The sequence below is a fragment of the Lepidochelys kempii genome, chromosome 3, assembly GCF_965140265.1.
Source record: "Lepidochelys kempii isolate rLepKem1 chromosome 3, rLepKem1.hap2, whole genome shotgun sequence".
NCBI lineage: Eukaryota > Metazoa > Chordata > Testudines > Cheloniidae > Lepidochelys > Lepidochelys kempii.
The window spans coordinates 59,856,260-59,878,022 of record NC_133258.1 but is presented as its reverse complement, the minus strand read 5'-3'; the positions used below and the strand labels follow the sequence as shown (position 1 = coordinate 59,878,022).

Here is a 21,763-nt window from a genome sequence, read left to right as displayed (position 1 = left end):
AGACAGTTATATTTGATCTCACACTCTCCAATACAAGTTATTACTATTATACACAGCAAAAATGCAGCGGAAAAAGGACCTTATCTCCACACTACCACCCTGAAGCTACTTCACAGCACAGCCCTTACAAGAGCCATACCACCTGTGACTCCCCTGGCCATCACTGTGGTGGCTGATATCCACACTACTCTCGTTCTGTTGGTGGCGTGCATCCTCAACAAGAGTATGTCCACCAACTGAAGAGGGGAAGTGTGGGGGGCTGAGAGCCAGGGCTCATGGATCCCCGTGGAGAGATCAGCTGCCCCCTAGGCTCCCAGCTGGGAAGGGGGGGAGGAGCAGCCGTGCAGACTTCTCACCTCGCTGGGTGGGGAGCCTCTAGGTAGCAGCTCGTCTGGGAATGGAGAGCTGGGGGGGGGGGGGGGGGGGGAGGGAGCCAAACTCTAGCTACCTGGCTTTCTTGTCAATTTCACAGCTCCAGCATGGAGCTGTGAAATTGACAAGAAAACTGGTCAGCCAATGTAAGTAAGGCAGTGTCTACACAGACACTGCATCGCCCTAAATACACCAACATAAGCGCTAAGCCTCTTGTGGAGGTGGAGTTATTATGTGGGTGTAGTAGGGCACTTACATCAGCGGGACAAGGCAGTAGTGTGTACACTGACACTTGTACGGTCAGTTGACGTAGGTTGACATAAGCTGCTTTATGTTAACCTAACTCTGTACTATAGACCAGGCCTGAGTCTCTTTTTCATCTGCATATCAGTCAGTATACTCCACTCTCCCTAAGATTGTATGAGAAACTGTAAGCACATTCAGTGCCGCTCGTGATCTCATTGGTTGTCCAGTACCAGACCCCACTCAAGGAAAAAGGAAGGCTTGGACAGCTCAGTATAGCTTTATACTAACATCTCTAAGGAGGAAGACTCCCCCCAGAATAGTGAGTAGTCAGTGCTGCTGTTAAAACCAGAGAGGGCCATGGAAAGGCTGGGAAGGATCAGATTTTTATCAGTAAATGCTGGTAAACGTTAATTAAATTGATGAAAAAATACTGCTGTAGATAACAATCAAAATTTACACATAGGAAAAAGTAAGGAAAATGCTACTTAAGAACATGATTTAAAGACATTTACTTTGTATATTTTGAAATGTGATGTTGCCAATTTGTTTTAATAGTTATAAAACTTACTTTTTGACTCTCAACATCTACTGTCATTAAATAATTATTGTATGACCTCTCCCCCGCTAACTTCCCACATCTGTGAGCCTTTAAATCAATTAAAATTGAAAATAATGCTTAAAAACAAACATCTATATTATCCACCAAAACTGTAAAAATCAAATTCTGCCAGGCCTAGTCTGGGAATTTTCTTGGACTCAAACTGCACAGGCTGGACAGAGCTACACACAGGAAAAAGTAGTGTCTGTGTAGACACCCCAGTGTTCTGAAGTCCAGTTTCAAACAAACAGATCTATCCAGCTTCACATTCATGATTTAGAGATTCTGTTAACATCTTGAGAAACTCCCGTATACCTTCATATCTTAGAATAATCTGAATAGCATCCACTCTCATTAATATACCATTATACCTACCTACAGTGTGTGTACACATACACGAATGATAAAGGACAAGAGAATCCAAGAACTTTCTACCACAAAATTATGTATGAATCACTGCATCTCTGATAGCAGTAGAATAGGTAAACTATCTGGGAAACATGAAACTGGTTAAAAAAAAAAAAAAAAGAGCACTTACCAAAACCAGCTATATCTAGAACGCCAATGAAGAAAGAAGAGGTTTCAAATGGAAAACACTGGTTTACTCTGTTTACCACATGATCAAAAAGGTGACTATATACAGTTTTAGCCAACGCATCACGTGCATTATTTGCTTGTTCTACTTTCAAGGGTACCCTAGAAAACAAAGCAAAAAACAGAGACATCATTAAGTTTCAGAATCTTTTCACTGTTAAGCACTTGAGACTGCAAGGATGGAGGAAGAAGTCTTTTGCTTAAGGCACTGGACTAGAACCCTGAAAACCTGGGTTCTAGTCCCAATTCAGATACAGCCTTCATATGTGATTTTGGGTAATTCAATCACTCTGAGCCTAACTACACTAGCTGTAAAACATAGATACATCTTCCCAACCTCATAGGAGCGTTGTGAAGATAAACTCAGACACCATAGCGATAAGTGCCATAGAAAAGCCAATAAAATAAATAAATACTCTTCAATGTAGCAAAATATTCATCAGGTAACAAAATATTCATCAGCTGCCACCATGATGGTATCATGATTTCAATTTTGCTTTGTGTTTATTTATTTATTAATTACAGTTTACTATGCTTTTACAAAGACTAGGATATCAGTTTATCAGTAATGGGGGGGAGGTACAAAACTGGACGCAAATTGAAATATAAATGACATTTTGTTTATATGCTAAAAAAGGAATGGGTGTTTGCTTTTTTTTAATCGTCTGGAAAAGGAGAACATGTCCTTTGGCTTTTCTTCTTCTAATGATCAGCCTTGACACTCCAGTGTGCTTTTCCCAGCTTCACATTTTTTTCTTGGTTTTACTGTTTAAAAGTTGTTCATGACTTCAAATGTTAAGAAATACGTGATCAAAAAAGGTTCCAAGCACATTGGGTAAATCTAAAGCCAGTTAGGTAAATCTATGTTTACATGTATTTTAAAATGTCTATTTACCATATTTTGGCTTTATGAAGCAGCTATCTAATCTCCTGAGAATGTAAGTCTTTTCAAAGCCCTTGGAAAGATTTACATATGAAAACTTATATAAGAATGAAGTATTATATCATCTGGACATCACAAAAATATAGAGAGACCTAGAGAAATCCATCATATAGTCAGATATTCATATGTGCAATAAGTTATACATTTATTGCTAGAAACCAGTGTACAACTAGATGTGTGGGAAGAGACATCTCAAACAAGGAAACTTTTAGCTTCAACAGAAGTCAAAATATGGAGAAATATTTTTTAATATATTTTAATATGGTTAAAAAAGAAACAAGAAAAAAAAACACCGCACACGCGCAGGCTCCAATCCTGCTGCCACTGAATCAAACTGCAAAACTCCCACTACCTCCAGTGGTGCAGGATCAGGCCCTTACAAGACCAAAATTTTGCATGGAAATGTTAAGCCCCCACAAAACATGCTGTAAATCTCTTTTAAGAGAAAATTAGAATACAATATTGACAGAGCTTTGCTGATAATGGAATCTAATTTTTCTTAGCAGAACAACTACATGTCTGTGTTAAAAAAAGATCAGGGATGAAGTGGGATGGACTGAACGGCTAAGGGCATTGGCAGTGGTGCTGGAACTAAGGGTGCTGGGGTTGCTGCCGCATCCCCTGGCTTGAAGTAGTAATAACAACCACCAAATGCATGGTTTCCATGGTCTTCATCATCCGCACCCCTACTGCAAAAATTGTTCCAGCACCCCGGGGCTTTGGTATTCGAATATGGAGCTTTTCAAACAGACAAGAATCCACTTATCCCCTGCCCCTGCAGCCATCATAACTAAAACATCTGCTGCTGACATCCACGTAAGAGGTCATGGTTTTCATAATTATGAAGCATTAACCACTACAGGGCTCTCTTTCAATTAGGGTTGAGAAGAACTGGCAGGTCTGAGTGAGAAAGCGTACACAGTGCAGCTGTCCATATTAAACTAGCTCTGTATACCCATAGCAGAGTTAGTCTCCTTTTACAAGCACTACATTCTCTTGGGAAAAAATATGTTTTCAAAGACAGTACTTCTAACATCGAAGATCACTTTCTATCATAAATGATAAATTAGGAAAGCAAAGACTCCATTCGTTATGGACAACTAGAGCTACATTACATTAGATAGTAATTAGCTTAACACACAATCTCTTCTTCCACTAAGTATCTCCTGATTTATCTTACGGTAACAAGTACTGACAGGAATCTTATCTTATAAATAGAGGCAAGGTACCTTTACATTCCCTTTTGATATATTTAAGAGATCAGTCTGGTAATCTTCACAACAATTCATGTCAACTGCAGTTCTCTTATATAATCCAGTATACCATATTTACTTAAGGATGTAATTGTTTTAGCTATAAAGTATGTAAACGGTTATAAAAAAACTGAGATGTTACATCATTAACACATGTAGCTAAGAAACTGCTAGGGTATTTATTCTATTAAATATATTAGAACTACTCAAGATTGAACTGGTGCAGCAATGTTAATTCCAGGACTGCACAAAACAACTATTGTGAGCACTTACTTCAAACAAAAGAAACCCATGGAAAGAGAGAAATCTGGTTCTACAAATGCATTTTCACAACTTAAAATGCACAAAAGAATTACAGTATAGTGTCCTGACACGGCACTGAGATGATGGAATGTGGTTGGATAGATATTAGGTACTGAGACAGAGTAATAATGCAATATCATCATACTACTTACTATCTTTCTTCCCTCCCAAACCCTCTGTCTCACATCCTGCTGAGCAGAAAGCGTAAGAGTTGGTTGCAAGGAAGGAAAGGAATTTTCCTTTTTCTTTCCACTTTATCCTTCCCTCCTCATTTTCCATACTTCTAGGAGAAAAGGAAATAATTCCCTCTCCCACATTTTCTGGCTTCTGGGATGCCAAAAGGAAGCATTTCCTACAATATGGGTTACTTGATCGATGCTCCCTATATCATGCTGTATACGGAGACTTTTTTGTGATCCAAAAATCAGATCTAGATTGAGGAAGTAGTGCCAACTGCTTGGAGTTTGTGAACTCTAGGTTGTAAAAGACTGCTTTAAAAATATGACATATGCCCCACAAAAAGTAAGCATAAAACACAGAATACATGCTGTCTCATGGATTAACATTGAGAAAAATTAAATCCTAATAACTGTTAGAATGAATAAGAAGAGAAATGATAAAATTACTACCCTTCCAAATGTATTTCCAAATGCATTTAAAAAGACAAGTATCATGAAAAGCATTTTGCACATATGATACTACTCCAAGACTAAGCATAAGAAGCTAGAATGATAAAGTGTAAAATGTTTTCAAATGGTATCATCTTCTCCAAGAATATGACCTTGCACAGTTCTTGTCTCAAAGGATGCATGGAGGGAGAAAAGCTGAGTAACCAAAGATACCAAGGTGCATTAATTTTGAGAGGAATATCAAATTTTGTATCTGAACACATTATTTCTATCTGTAGATTTTCTGGATATGCATTGCAAGACATCAGCCATTGCTCTTTCAGGGAAGCTAACAAGGACAGATAAATTTAGTATCACTGACAAGTTCCCTTGGCATGTCCACTTCAGAATAGTATTTAATAAATCCATGAAGAGAGCATTTAACATCACCCTTGTTAATGACTCTATTGTGCACAGCAGAACATAATGTTTGTTATGCTCTGAGCAGAGCTATTTCAGCTGAGCTATTTCTTCATTGTAACCTACTCATTCTCACATTCTTCAATTTTCACACAAAACAGAAAGGGAGAAATCACAAACATTTTTAGGATTTGTGTTTCTTTAAATCTAGAAGAAAGCATTTTTTTAATTATTGTAAGTATTAAACACAGGTTTAACCAATTATTTTTTAAACTATTTCACTGGTAAAACCTAGATATTTCATGAAAATCTAGTCACTAATCTGCTTTCATTATAGATTCAATAAGGCACAAAGGAAAGAAGAGTTTGTTAGTGTGTGGTTTTCTTAGCTGAATAAGTTTAGAATAAGGCTGGAGCAGGGGGCTTAATTCAATGATGTCAGGTCTGCAGAGCTCTTCCTACTAATCCACAGAGTGGAATATTATGAAAACTAAGCAGTAAGAGATCTACTGGCATAACAGTATAGCCACTTAGGTTTGCGATCCTTTGAAATAGCACCTGTTAACATTGGGTCAGGGTTACCAATGAAAACTGCTAGTCAGAAAGAACATAGTAGACTCCTACCCCAAGAAGAGTATGCAGGTCTGGCATTTTAAAAAAAATATTGGTCATTTTAGTTGTAAATTGAGCAAATTTGATCTGGCAAACCATTATTACAGTCATTTTTCAGAGAAGAACCACCAAAGAGACATTGAAACAGCTTCCATATATGGAGAGGCTAAAAAGATTAGGATTGTTCATCTCAGAACAGAAACAACTAGGTGAGGATATGACCGAGGTCTATAAAATCATGAATGGTGTTGAAAAAGTAAATAGAAAATAAATTTGTTAGTCTCTAAGGTGCCACAAGTACTCCTTTTCTTTTTGCGGATACAGACTAACACGGCTGCTACTCTGAAACCTAAATAGAAAAGTGTTATTTACCCTAACTATACTTCAGGGGGGGTCGACTGATGAAAGTAATAGGAAGCAGGTTTAACACCTGCTTTGGGGGGGAGGGATAGCTCAAGGGTTTGAGCATTGGCCTGCTAAACCAGGGTTGTGAGTTCAATCCTCGAGGGGGCCATTTAGGGATCTGGGGCAAAAATTGGCGATTGGTCCTGCTTTGAGCAGGGGGTTGGACTAGATGACCTCCTGAGGTCCCTTCCAACCCTGATATTCTATGAACACAAACAAGAGGAAGTATTTTTTCCACACTGAGTACAATTAACTGGCGCAGCTCATTGCCATGGGATGTTGTGATGGGCAAAAGTATAGCAGGATTCAAAAAAAAGAACTAGGTAAGTTCATGGAGGATCATCAATGGCTATTAGAGGGTCAGGAATTCATCCCCACGCTTGGGGCGACCCTTAATGTCTGACTGCCAAAAGCTGATCATTCCATAATTGCCCCTATTCTATACACTCCCCCAGAAGCTCTGGTACTGGCCACTGTTGGAGACAGGATACTGGGATAGATGGGCCTTTGGTGTGTACCAGTATGGCAGCTCTTATGTTCTTAAACATTTGAGGAAAGCTGGTCCTGTCTGCTCCAGAGGATTTAGAACACTCCTTCACAGATTCCCCCCCTTCGTATTTCCAACCCCATTTTAATTTTTACCGGCAGTGGCCATCTTGAAGTTCTCACTATTGAATCCCCTTCTCATGCACAATGACAAGCAGGATGAAGTGTTCACATCACTGCCTAAAGATTCTGATTGTTTATTCCAGGTGTGGCCAAAATTACTGACCCTCCGAGCCGCGCACAACAATCTTCAGAAGTTTGAGAGCCAGGATGCATCTGCTTGGGCTCGGGGCTTCAGCCCCGTGGGAGGCACCTAACAGGGTTTGGAGCTTCAGCCCTGCTCCTCTTGAAGCCCCAAGGTGACCCCCTGCCCCGCTGGGCAGAAGCCCCTACCCCGCCACCCTGCTGCAAGGCACACAGGTCCCGAGCTCCCCCAGTCTGGTGCGGGAAGTGGGGAGAGGTTCCGCAAGCCACACTTTAATGGTAGCAGAGCTGCATGTAGCTCACGAGCAACAGTTTGGCCACCCCTGGTTTATTTGCACTAGAAATGAGAGGAAAGGCTACAAGTGAACTGCCATTTAGTATAATGCAGTAGTGGAAGAAAAAGATGGAGGCTAGAGCTTATACATAATCAATCTTAACAGAGACCTAAAATACTGTATCATCATTAGAATGGTTCAAGCCTGGAGACCATTCTAAATAGCCTTCAGTCGGGAAGCAGGCCTCAATGTTACCTACTTTAAAAAAAATCTCTACAGCAGTTCATACAGCAGACTTGCCTATATTCATGTTGTGGTAAGCAACTCCATCCCTAAAGTTCAGAGTATGACCAGAGAAATGCCAGTGTTCCAAAGTGCTTTAAGATCAATTTTTCACCTATAAGTATGATATAATATAAATGTACATTAACTAACTTGCTGAGTGCTCAACTTAAACTCAAGACCATAGTGTGATACACCAAAGTCAAACCAAATTATTGCTCAAAAACATTTGCTATTTTGTATAGATGTACAACACTTATTCTATTTTTGCTATGACAATATTTAGTGCTATAAAATACAAAAAGATATCATAGTAATGAGTAACATTTTAAATCTCAAGTGATATAAATATTTAACAAAAATCTATAACACTTTTAAAAGGAACTACTGATTTTTTAATGTGTTATTACTATTTACGCAAGTAAATTCAATAACCCTTTTAATGGCTAAAGCACATTTCTTTCCATTTTAGTTTGTCCTCTTGTTCTATTTTTCTAACATTCCTAATGAAACAAAAGCTAACTGTGCAGTTTTCTTTTAAGTCTTTGTTGATGCATATAAACAGCAGCTATATGCCCAGTTCTGCGAACACCGTTTGCTGCAGTAGTTAACTGCTTAAACAGCAGAAGCTCAAACAAGTTACTGCTATACATTTACACTTAATCCTAACTTAATTGATACAGAAGTTTAAACAAAATTCAAAACTTAGTCAATTTTTATTTTTTAAAAATAATGACTTAATCATAATACTGTAGTACAATCACATTATCCTTCAAAATGAAAGCAAATATAAGAACACAGAAAGGCAACAGGTACATTTTAGATCATTTAGTAAAATCAAACTACTGTAACCACCACCACAAACAACCAGCACAACCACCATTACTTACAAGCTAATATTTTTCACTTCCATCTCCGTTCGCATCTTGAAAGGTGCTACACACTTTTAATTTAAAACTACTCTAAGTTTTCCCTTAACTTTTAAGTAATCATTGTTATGCTAAAATTGATTCAGTTTGTACTTAAAAGTGGTTAAGCACGGGCCTAAGAGCGTTTGCCCTTTCTCAAATGTACAAGCAAAGGGCTGAACTTCTAAACAATTTACTTCAGTGATGCTACTTATATTGTATTAAATATATATATCACTCATAATTGCTATTTTTGTTACACGGACAGTATCCAATTCCTACAGTTGAAGGTGGGGATGAGAGAATAAAAACTGCTGTGGTGGTAAGTATTTTATTTACTGTTTCAAGCACTTTGGTATCAGGAAGTTGACTCTCTTATTAAAGCAGTGAGAAAGACTGAGAAACCCTGCGTCAAAGTCCATGTTTCAGAGACTGTTTACAGACAAGCAGATGTGTGTTGAACAATGCAGGGCTGTTAATTAAAAAAAAAAATCTATAATCACTTTTACAATTTATTTTTAAATGGGCTACTTTTGCATTTACAGCTGAACAGAGGAGTGTTCTGAACTTACTTTATAACCGTTCCTTTGGTGCCCCCTGCTGTTGTAAGCATGACTCTGGTGGTTAAGCTGACACGCAGATCATCCTGATCCAAACCTAGCAATTCTGCGCAGCATTCTAAAGACTGACTAGATTTGTTCTTCAGAATACATCCACCTAGAGCACAAGTTAAGAAAGATGTTACAACCAAAGCTAGCTGAGAGGACAATTAGTGACTACTTATTAAAAAAAAAAAATTCAGAACTGTCGACTAATCAATATCCACCTTTACATTACTGATAATTTAGTGATTACATGCTATTTACTGAGATGTGCGACAGAAGTTTGAGGAGTACGAACAAGTCATATAGTATTACATTAGTATGACATTTTTGTATTCACAAATCCCCTTTTCACTATAATAGAAACCGCTCCAGTCTACAGGGTAGAGCAGAACAGGACATTAAAGAAAAAGAAACACTGCAACCTGAAGATCAGTTTTCCTAACCCACAGAATTCTTGACATCAAAGGATGCATTTCTTGGTTCCAAAAACTAAAGATATATAAAACTACCCTGCTCTTAAAGAAAGGATTCTCTCAGAATATAGAAAGAAAGAGTTGGAGAAATAAATGTTAATGTTTGATAATGTACTGTAGTTGTTTATACTCTTCCTAGTTAGTTGTTATACTGCTTTATTGTATATATTTTGATAGCTATTTTTGAAAGACTTTTTTAAAAGATTCCTATGTTTGTAAATATTTCACCCATAATTTTGTTAGACTTGTAAGTATATTACATATCTCAGTTCTTATTTCACTTGATGGTTGTTGCCTTTAATTTCTGAAGCAGTTTTTCCCCACATGACATATAATAAATCAGACTTTACTTTCTTAGAAACATGGCACGTAACATGATAACCCTGACATTAGTTAACCATAAACTTGTGTATGCTACACAAGAAAAATAAGGATTGACTTGGCAGAAATGACACTTGTTTCCCTTAAATGCTTTCTTTGACAAATGCACAGTGAAGGCCTTTCCAGCATTACAATGTTTCATGATGCTGTAAAGTGTAATTAGAGTAATACATTTTTAAGGCCAAACCTGTCTGAACTATAGCATTTCTCTTACAAAGACAACCAGTCTTGATTTAAAGATTCCACCATTCCAAGAGAATCCACCATATCCTTAGGTAAATTGTTCCAACTGTTAATTACCTTCAGTGTTAAAAATTTATGCTTTATTTCTAATCTGAATTAGAATCTGCTCATAGACCCACAACAGTTAAGCAAGGCATTGAAATAATAATTTTAAAAAAATCCAGCATTTTTCCAGAGTTAAGGTTTCTGTATCTTCAAAATTAAAATAAAGTGTTATTACTTTTTCCAGAAGCACAAACTTTTTATCCCTCATAACTCGAAAACTAAGGTGGAAATATTGTGAGGGTAATCACAAATGATGAAGAATCAGTGGAGGAATGCCTGAATACCTTAACTGTTCATTGACAGACAATAAAACATTTGAGTTCTTTAAAAGAGTAGTGGGTTTGTGAAGAAATGTAATTCCTGGGAGTAAACTGGGCTCCACTGACACACCACTTTCAAACATAACTTTTATAAACCAAAAGATTTTGTCTGGAAATCCCCCAGCTTTCTGAAGCAGCAGCAAAAGTTTAAATCATGTTGGTATAAACACACTTCAGGAGTACAGTCCTGATCCAGCAGAATATATTCGGCCCATCAAAGCTAGGCTACCTTTCTGCAAGTGTCAGCAAGTGTATTAGACACCTCTATGCGTATACACAGGAGGAGGGAGAATGGGTGGGGCTTTTACTCACATTTAAAACTTTGAGCTCTTAAAGATGTTATTCTAGAAAACAGTTTGAATTGTAAGTTTAAATAAAAGACTCTGCCCTTCTATGTTCCCATCCATCCTCCGCACTCAGATATTCCATGCCGTTCCCAATCCCTGACAGTCCTGCTTCCATGTCTTCTGGCCTCTGCAACTCCCCCTTCCTCCCTACCTGTCTCCTTTCTTCACCCCACTCCACCATACATCCCATGCTCCTTCCCCTAAACAGGACCAAACAGCTCCTTACTACCCCCAGCCCACTGCCCATCTTTCCCAGCTTTCCCTTCTTTCACATTTTCCACACCCAATTCATGCCTGCAATCAGAAGCTAGTCAATTTACACTTATAAACCTCTAAAAATAATTTTAAACATTTCTCTACATGCTCATTCTAACAGATTTGTGCAAATATGGACCTGGTTATGCAGGTAGCAGGAGGAGAGGAAGAGAAGAACAAGTTAAAAAACCACTATCTTGTCATCTTAGACATACACAGTTCCACATAGAGAATAATTCTATCCTGGACAAATTCAAAGCGTGTCAAGATTGGGGTTCTCTTAAGTCTCATCCATAAAACAGAGCAGCAATAAATAAATACATTTAAAGAAACAAGAAGGATAGCAAAATAGCAAACAGACCTAACAAAGTCTCGTAAGTTGCATAGTAAGATTATCAGTTTCCCAGTTGCTCCTTACTTCCCCTCCTCCAGCCTTCATGTACCTTCAATTTATATCTCTGCTCTAGTTAGCCCCCAACTACCCTCTTCCCTACCAATTGTAACATTATAAAGCTGATTATATTACAGATCTTTTTAGTGCACCACTTTCTTCCTTCATCCCAAAATTACTAAAAGGAAGGTATTTCTCCTTACCAAAGTTAACAAAAAACCAGACAGCTGAGTTTCTAAGCCAAGACATGCTAGTGATAAGAGCCAAAATCAAGCTAGGAAATTTTTAAAAATTGAATGACAGGTAAATTTTCAAAACAGAGCTGTGCAAAATTTCTTTTCTGACTTGTACCAAAAACTTTCCAGGAAACCTGTTTCCTGAACAATTTCAGGGGGACTGTGTTAGTATATTTTTTGATGAAGTTAGAAAACAGGTCTTCAAAAGAAGATGAGGTTGATAATGGGCAGCTAGATTAACTTTAGCTATGGAGCAGATATTGAACAGGATTTTGTTTCAGAATGTAGGGTGCAGTTTACCTCAGTTAGTCGTCTAGTCAAGAAGCATTCACACCTTTTTAGAAGAAGCCTATAATAAAAAAATTCATCTAACCTGAAGTACTCCCAGCTTCCTCAAAATCAATATTTCCAAGGTGAAGGACACCGGCTACTACTCGGAAAAGATCAAGCTTCTCTTCATCATCCAAGCCAATCTTTTTCATTGCTGTGCACATTCTGTTGAAGTCTCCATGGTCATCTAGTAGAGGATCCTTCAGGGAACCTGCTTTTAGGTACTATTAAAGAGCAAGAAAAGCAGACAATTTAATCAAATGATTGAAAGTAAATTGTAATTAATAATTTAGTTTATGAACAAGCAGCACAAAACATGCAAAAACAAAACAATAAACTATATAAAGGGATTAAAGATGTTACTATTTGCACATGCTTAAAAATACTATAACTTGCTTTCAAGTGTCCTTGGCTCTGAGAAAATTAACCAAACTTTAGAAGAGATCTAACAAAGTAGGAGAGTTTGACAGCTAGGGGAGGGGAAACAGGAAAACAAACCGTTCAGCAGCAGATAGCAAGGGTGATGGCAAAAAGCAGTTGTGAAAGGTTCAGTATATGAACTGGGGAGGAGTTCTAGTCTTTGACGGGGAAAGACAGGTTGAGGTGCTAATGACATCATTATGGGGATGACATTGACAGAAAGAAGAAGGGGATACAGGATGATTCAAAAATGGAAAAGAATGGGAGTCTTTCATTGGGTGGTTTACAAAAGTATACTAGTTTGCATTTCCTGCTCAGAAAAGTATGTGTGTCTGTAGTGCTTTAAAGGTTAAAAGACACACACCCATTAAATATTATATTCAGCTTTTACTGGTTGTCTTGACACCAGAATGCCACAACTGTATTATTTCAGGGTGGGAGACAGTAAACAACTGCTTGCAGCCAAAAGGCTAAATCAAACATATACACAATTTTTAACTTTACAATTAAATTTTAAAATGCTTTAAATTGAAAAAGATGCCTAATTTAATTGAAAGAAGAGTCCATATAATAGCCTATAGTGAAAACACTTCTATTGTCATCTCAGAATAAAATAGTGCATGCATTTGAAAGATTCACGTCAAACAGTATTTAGACGCACACAAAAATTTAACTAAATTTTCTAATTATGTAAAATGATCACCTCATCTTCCTGATAAGGAAAAGAAAAATAATTTAAACATTAATTCACTATTGAGCTATTTATATTAAAATATACAACAGGAATAAGTTTAATAAGTGACAGAGCAAAAACGACCATTGCCTATCTAAAAAGAACTTGGCAATACAATAGTTTCCAGTTAGATAGCTAGACTTGAGGTTCTAGTGTACTATGAAAAACTTGCCCTTTTCTATTACCCCTCAGTAAATACAACAAGGACTACTTGCGGCACCTTATAGACTAACACATTTATTTGGGCATAAGCTTTTGTGGGCTAAAACCCACTTCATCAGATGCATGCAGTGGAAAATACAGTAGGAAAATATATATATAGCAGTACATGAAAAGATGAGAGTTGCCTGACCAACTGGCGGGTTGAGACAATTATATGAAAGTGGGCTATTATCAACAGGCTGAACAATCACTTTTGTAGTAGTAATCTGCCAAGACTTATTTCAAACAGTTAACCAGAAGGTGGGAGTAACAGTAGGGGCAAATTAGCATGGAGAAATTAGGTTTTTGTTTTGTTTTAGTTCTTGGGTCACTACAAGAACTAAAAAACAAAACAAAAAACCCTAATTTCCCCATGCTAATTTGCCCCTACTGTTACTCCCACCTTCTTGTTAACTGTTTGAAATGAGCCACCCTGATTACCACTACAAAAGTGATTGTTCATCCTGTTGATAATCGCCCACTTTAATCGAATTGTCTCAACCCCCCACTTGGTAAGGCAACTCCCATCTTTTCATGTACTGATATATATCTATAAAAATATCTCTTCCTACTGTATTTTCCACTCCATGCATGTGATGAAGTGGGTTTTAGCCCACGAAAGCTTATGCCCAAATAAATGTGTTAGTCTATAAGGTGCCACAAGTACTCCTCATTGTTTTTGCTGATACAGACTACAACGGCTACCACTCTGAAACCTGTCCTCAGTAAATAGTTTGCCATCCATTCCCAAAGAAATGTAGTTCTTCAAAGAAAAGGACATAATATTCAGTGGTATCATTTGTTTCACTACTTAGTGGTCAACATTCATTTCCAACATCATCTCTTCCTTTTAGTACATTTTAATTTAGACATTAACATTTGTTTCAAACTGAACTTTGGTATAAAAAATGCCCAAGAAAGAACAGTATTTCTATAGCTCAGCAGCACTCACAATGAACTGTTAGATTAAACATTTTCTTTGATTGGCTTAATTATCTGCCAAGACAGACATTCATGAGGATACCTTACAGCTTGGTGGTGGAAAGTCAAAATTTAACACTCCCTCTCACCCACAAAACTGTAATAAACCACTCCAGGGTGCAAAGTAATAGGGTATTGGTACATGAGTGGAATGCATTATCAGGCATTCAACTGAAAATCAAGCGCCTTGAGCCACCTGAGAAGTTCCGCAATAGTCTTGTTGAATTACCTGAAGTGTCTTACCTTTATTAGAACATCAGATCCAGTCATTTAAATTACTGTTTACAATGTAATTAGTTTATTTTTGTGGGGGAGGTGTGACATTTCACATGTTCTACTCAGAAATGCACTGTTCCACTAGGAAAAATACTTCCTACTAGTAGGATAAGAGAAACCAGTTGAGAAAAAAAGAGTGTGGTGAAGACAACGTGCTCTTCCTGGCGATTAAGTCATAATTGTGCTTAAAGAGTTGGTGTGTGGCTATGACACTACTAAAAGGGCCTAACCAGCCAGTGAGGTCATGGCTTTTGACACTCAGTGCCCCAAGTCACACTTCTAACTTAGTAACGACTATGAAATACAGAATTGTCCAAAACTTTACAACAGCACCAACAAGAGATTTTTTTTTAAAAAATTATGAAAGAGAATTCAATCTCAACTGGTTAAACTTTTTTGTGACAGAAAAAAGCTTTACTTGTATTTTCTGCTTATTGGTTTCTGCATCTAATTCATAGGAATATAATTAATTGTACAGTAATTCCAAATAATTCTCTGGGTAAATATACCATACCCAGCTATTAACAAAAGCAAAGCAAAAAGGTTGTCAACAATCATAAGTGGTGAATAAACAATGCTCTGCAAAGTATCACTGCTAAGAGAAGCAAGAATTTAAGATAACATTCTGTATAAGATATTTGTTTTGTCTCCCATTGAAGATCTGCTGAGTCATTAAGACAAATATCGGTATTAAAGTATGATAAAAATTAAAAAGCGATTTTTAAAATATTTTAGGGGTTACATTTTAGGCTATAAATTTACATTTTTGTTTTTAAGAAGTCTTTCCAGTATTGAACCTGAAATAAAGTATTAGTAACACTCCAAAACTAGAACTTTAAACATGCCAGCCAGTTCCCATTTAAACCTGTCAAGTAAGATGTGTAAAATGAATATTTCCTTTTATTCTAAACAAGTGTGACTGACATTTTTAACATGATCCGCATAAGACAGTAATTTGAAGTAATTGAAAATGTGGAAAATATACCATACCTCAGGACTTTTGCGGTTTTGCAAAATTTGCTTGTCCGTGTCTTTGGTAGCAAAGTACCTAGTGCAGCCACGATTTAAATACTACAACAGAAGGGGAAAATGTATGTCATATATAAATAAAATAAAACAAAACAGCAAGGAGATAATTAGCCGATGATTTAGTGCTTCAGTCCAATTACAGTATATCATACTAACCCAGAGGTGCACTACCTCTTCTAACTTCAACATATGACACCAATCACATACTATCAGGCATTCAGGATTACTTCCTTGAAAGCAATATCTTATTTATAACAATGGTATCACAGAATTGGAAAATGGGGAAAAAAATCTTATTTGAAAGTAATTTTATTCTAACAAAAGTACTTCTTGTAAGCAAACTGGGAAGACACAGTGAGAACTCATAAATGAACTATTAAATCAGACACAGCTATTAAACGGAACATCTTTGTGACTTGAAAGAGACATATAATTCCTAGACTTACCTAGACATTTAGTACTGAATTAAATCAACCTGTATAAAACCTTGCAAGTAAGTAACAAAAGAAAAGGTGCTACTTCATAGAAAGCCAGCTGTCAGTTTCAGCATTTCAATTTTTCAGTACCAGGGTACATTCTGCAATATTAAGTACTCTTGTAAAACACCTCCAGTCAAGTCTAGTCTGTTCTCAAGTAAATTTAGTTTGGGTAACACACACGTCTCTTCAAAATTTTATAATACATATCTGGAATCTCTTAAAATGTATCTCCACACCAAAGAAATTAAGTGATACCTCAGCAAAACAAAAGCTAATACCGATGACGTACATCAGACACTGTGTGAAATTTCGCACCAAAGGGACACCTGCTGTTGGAGGAAAACAAGAGTTTATGCCCCATTTTAAAAAGCAAAACATATGAAGATGCAACTAGTAACTTCATAATGAACTGCTTTGAAAGATACAGGAAATGAAGCTCCAAATAAGGGGGAAATGGTTTATAACAGGACAAAATGTGTATTCCTACAGGTAGTAAACTCCACCCATAGATAACTGCAGTCAAGCTTGGTTTTTGGGAACTGCATTTGCCTTCCCATTTGTAGTCAGAAGCTGCAGGGGGCATTAAATTATAAAAAAACAGTACCTACTAGCATTTTACATTTGCAAAGTGATGCACAAACTTTACCATAATTAATCCTCAGAGCACTGTTATGGAAATTGGTAAGTATTATCCTCAATGTTTACAAAGCTGCCAAGTTTCACACCGGTGAGAGAGACAAGCTTTCAAGCCACACACAAAAGATAGTCTCTCTCACCAACAGAAGTTGGTCCAAAAAAATTACCTCACCCACCTGGTCTCTCTAATATCCTGGGACCAAAATGGCTACAACTACACTGCATGCTGTTTCACAGGTAAGACTATGTTTTAGTTGTGGGTATTTTTAGTAAAAGTCATGGACAGGGCAGGCAGTAAACAAGAATTCATGGCCTGTGACTTGTACTATATTCCCCTGACTAAACCTTGGGTGCTCTGAGGAGGGGGGCGGCCCAGGGATGCCACACCTGCTGGGGGGGGGGGGGGAAGCGGTGGAGCGCGGCTGGGACTCCCGTTGCTGCTGAGGGTGAAGGGGGTTGGCGGGGCTGGCAGGCTCCCTACCTGGCTCCGTGCGGCTCCCCTGACGTGTCCCTCAAGCTCCTACACGGAGGTGAGGCCTCTCCACTGCTGCCTCCATCTCGAGCACCAGCTCCACAGCGCCCATTGGCTGGGAACTGCAGCCAATGGGAACTGCGGGGATGGCGCCTATGGGTGGAGACAGCGCACAGAGCCCACCTGTACAATACGTTTTAAAAATAGAAATGTTTCTCTATGCATTGAAACTCTTACGGAGTTGACCTCAGAAATAGTTTTGTAATTGAGAAAAAAAGTTACATGTTTACATGAATAGGACTTGAGGTTTCCAGTGGAAATCTTACAGATTTACAAAGTGAATGACTGTGGAATTTAATAGGTTTCCTATAAAGGAGAAGCTTAATCCAAACATAGTGGGTTTTATTATAAAACAAAGAACTCCAGTCAATACACAGATTAGGTTTAGGGCAAAAAGGTATTTTCAAAGCATATAATAAAAGATGACGATTAGGGGTTTTAGAGTTTAACTAGATTAAACACCAATGTGTTATTTTCTTCAACCTTCAGGGTATTTGTTATCCGCTATCATCCTCAATTATAAATAAAAAGGGATTGCATAATCAATGTGAGTCCTAAAAGGACTGACACTAGTTTGGGACCTCAATTTGTAATCCTGAAATCTGAGAGACTACTTATATAAAAATAGCCTTAATATTAAAATGAATTTCATGGAAAGAGATTTTTTACTTCAGCTTTTCTAAAATTATCATCTTAAATTTCTGTGATAACTGAAGAAAAGATGATGTACCTTAATCTCAAAGAAAAAGGGAGGAAGAGTTAAAATGTTACATTTGCTGTTTACACAAAGTGAATCTCTCTGACCATGTAAGTCATTATTTGAAAGCACTCAAATGAACATCTAAATAAAACAAACTATTCTGCAATTATGCAGACTGGTGAAAATAATCTTAACACATACTCAATGGAACAGAAACACCTGGGAGGCAATAATGCTTAAACAACATAACTTTAGTAGCAAACAGCAAATCAAATCAGTGTATAACCTGGTATAATTGCAAAAAAAATAGCCAGTGTGATTCTAGGCACCTTAAATAAATACATCATCATAAAACAGTAAAGTAACAGCACTTCTGCATAGGCAGTGGTAGCAGCTGTTACCAGCACTGGACTCAGAAAGCTCAATTTTAAGCAGAACATAAATCTTGCCTCCACTTTCATAACTTTGCACAGGTTTGAGATTCAGCTCCTGAAGCAAACATGAACAGGTGTGGGGGGGAAGAACACAATAAAGAAGATAACTATGGAAAATTGTTTCCACATGATGTGAAAACAAATGGATTTGTTAAACAAAACACACCCGAAAACAAAAAACAAAAACAAAAAAATTTTTAGTCACCAGTATTTCTGGAGGGAAAAAATCTCATCCTAAAGAACAGAAGCTGTCTTTCCTCAGTTACCACACACTGAATGGGCTTCATACACAATAGATAAATTGAGTAACAACATCAGAAGAATCATAGGAAGAATTTGTAAAATGCAGAATAAAAAGCATTAAAAGTCTACTGCTATTCCTCGAGCCCAAGGAAGTACTTGATAAAGTAAAGGTCTTAAAAACACTGATATTAGAGATGGGGTTTTGAGACAAAATGAAGAACTGGATAAATATATTATGGGACACCACTTCCTCTGCCAGGATAAAAATTAAAATGTTCAGCTATAAAGAATTTCATCCACAAAGAAGAATCAGACAAGGTTGTCCTCTATTCCCTTTCTTGCTAACCCTCTTCAACAATCTCATCAGAATAGAAGCATAGCAAGGAGTTACAGTTAATAAAACAGTTAATAAAACAGAACATAAAACTGTATTGTATGTGGATGATGTGCTATTAATGCTTACCAGTCCTGCATAATCTATTACTTTCTGAAAGAAATTCATGAGTTCAGTGATAAATCAGGCTACTAATACTAAATCTGAAGCATTAAATATAGGGCTTGAGTAATCTACAACTAAACAGCTACAAGATACATATGAATTTGTATAGACTAAACAAAGTACTTAAAAGAAAATATTTCTCCTAACCTCCATCACCTACATGAATTTATTTTCCTCCCATTATTCCAAAAAATGATGTGCTGGATTGGAATAAACCAAAATTTGCAGGGGTGGAAATTACACCCACTACTGGCAAGTCCAACTCAACAGGGCCCAATTTCCACATGGCATAAGTTATTGATAGATCTAGCAGGTAGTGATGGAAAAAACGGAGAAGTAGCTAAGAACATATTATTTTGGAACAATGGGGAAATGTCTGGAGGAGATCCAAAACATTTTCTACCTGTGTAACCACTATGGAAAATTATTATAAAATATTTCACGAACAGTATCTCACTCCATTTAAGCGAAAAAAATTATATAGAAAGGAGTCAACTTTAGATATGGGGGAATAAGGTCTGTATTATCATCTATATTACCATAGCACTCAGAAGCCCTAGTCATGGCACTGTACAAACACAACAAAAAAAGACAGCTCCTGCACCAGAGATCTTACCATCTAAGTATAAGACAAGAGAAAGCAGATAAATACAGGCAGGACAATAAGAGAATACAAGGAAACAAGGAGACAATATGGGTCAGCATGAGACATCATGGCTGAGTTTTAAGGAGACTCTGAAGGAGAATAATAAGGTAGCTTTGCAGACATTTAGGGGGACTTCCTCCCAAGCATGAAGGACAGCATAGCAGAGCATGAAACTTGAAAATGAAACAAATGAGTATGGGATGCCAGCAGCATGGGCTGACTGGAGATGAGAATAGACATATGGGAGGCAATAGGTAGGTAGGGATATTCTACAAAAGGCCCTGAAAATGGAAAAAAAGCAGCTTATGTTTGATGCAATAGAGAAGGGGGAGCCAGTGAAGGGGGGACATGGTCAAACTGATGGGCTAGGACAATGATCTTTGCAGCAGCATTCTGAATGGATCTCAGCAGATTGCATGTGTCAAAATAAAAGACGACGATGTCCCAGGAGACAAGACAAGATAATGAAAGACTGGAGGAGCGTTTTAGCTTTGTGGGTGCATAAGAAAGGCATCTTAGAGATGTTATGCAGAAAAAATTGGGAAGATTTAAACTTAGCCTGGATGTGAGGAGAGAGAAAGGTCCAAGCTATGGGCCTGACAAACAAGCAGGATGAGGGTGTTTTTCACAACAGGTGAGAAAGGAGGTCATGTGGAACAAATATATTTCAGTTATGTTTAACTTAAATTGAGGGCTATACATCCATGAGGAGACGTCAGACAAACAGGCCAATATTTAAGTTTGGATAGAAGGAGAGAGGCCTGGGGTAGAGAAGTACATCCGTTAGACCTCAACACAAAGGTGATATACGAATTTATGTTTACAGATGAGATCATCCAGAGATAAGCTGTAGGAGGAGAAGAGAAAGGGTCCAAGGACAGAGTCCTATGGAAGTCCCATTGAAAGTTGGAGAGGGGATGAGGAGGATCCTCTAAAGGACATGCTGAAGGAGCATTTCAAGAGGTAGGAGGAGAACCAGGAGAGGACAGAGTCACAGAAATCAAGGGAGCACAAAATTTCCAAAAGAAGAAGATGGTCAGTGGTGTTGAAGGCAGCTGACAGATCGAAGATAAGGATGGAATGCTGGTTCTGAGCTTGAGCCTTTGGTGAGAGCAGTTTCAATGGAGTACAAGGGGAGGAAAACAGACTGGAGATGGTCTAGAATAGGATCAGAGGAAAGAAACTCCTTTTTGACAATTGCAGACAGTACATTCAATAAGGGTGACGAGGCAGTAGTCCGAGAGGCAAGTAGAGTCAAGATGGTGGCTTTGGGGGATTTATTTAAGCCGGGGGAGACTAGAGCATGCTTGTATTTTGAGGGGAAAAGCTGGAGGAGAGAGAGAGGTTAAGGAGAAGAGTAAGGAAATGGATGAGAGTAGGTCAGAGAGAGATCAGGGATGGGATGGGATGGGGTCACTTGGTCAAGTGGAGAGGTTAGAGGAAGAGGGCAGTAAAGAAGCCTCTGTCACAAGGAGGCTAATAAAAGCATTGTAAGAGGGGAAATGAAGGCAAGCCAAGGGGATGGGATTTTGTGTGTTATATTTTGCCATTTGACTCAGGGAAGAAATTGGCAAGGTCCTGTGCAGAGAGGAGGATGGAGGCAACAAGAAGGGAGGGTTGGAGCAATGAGTCAAAGACAATGAAAAGGCATCTGGGACTGCAGGAATGGGGCTCAAGCTGGAGTAGTAGAAATATCTACCTAGGAAAATGGCAGAATTGAAGGAGGAAAAATCATATTTGTAGTAGAGGAAATCAGCCT

General features: G+C 37.8%; 1 protein-coding gene across 4 annotated transcripts in view; it reads right to left on the bottom strand.

The window, feature by feature from the left end:
* MYO6 (myosin VI) overlaps positions 1-21,763 on the bottom strand; it is a 179,684-nt gene that overhangs the window by 80,595 nt on the left and 77,326 nt on the right. For 3 of the 4 annotated variants that reach the window (XM_073336482.1, XM_073336483.1, XM_073336484.1), the window contains exons 10-13: positions 15,797-15,877; positions 12,239-12,419; positions 9,142-9,286; positions 1,755-1,912 (exon numbers count right to left, since the gene is read on the bottom strand). In XM_073336482.1, coding sequence (XP_073192583.1) covers positions 1,755-1,912; positions 9,142-9,286; positions 12,239-12,419; positions 15,797-15,877 — 565 coding nt within the window. Of the gene's footprint in view, positions 1-1,754; positions 1,913-8,419; positions 9,042-9,141; positions 9,287-12,238; positions 12,420-15,796; positions 15,878-21,763 lie in introns of those variants that run through there. The other variant, XM_073336485.1, reaches the window with a different exon arrangement.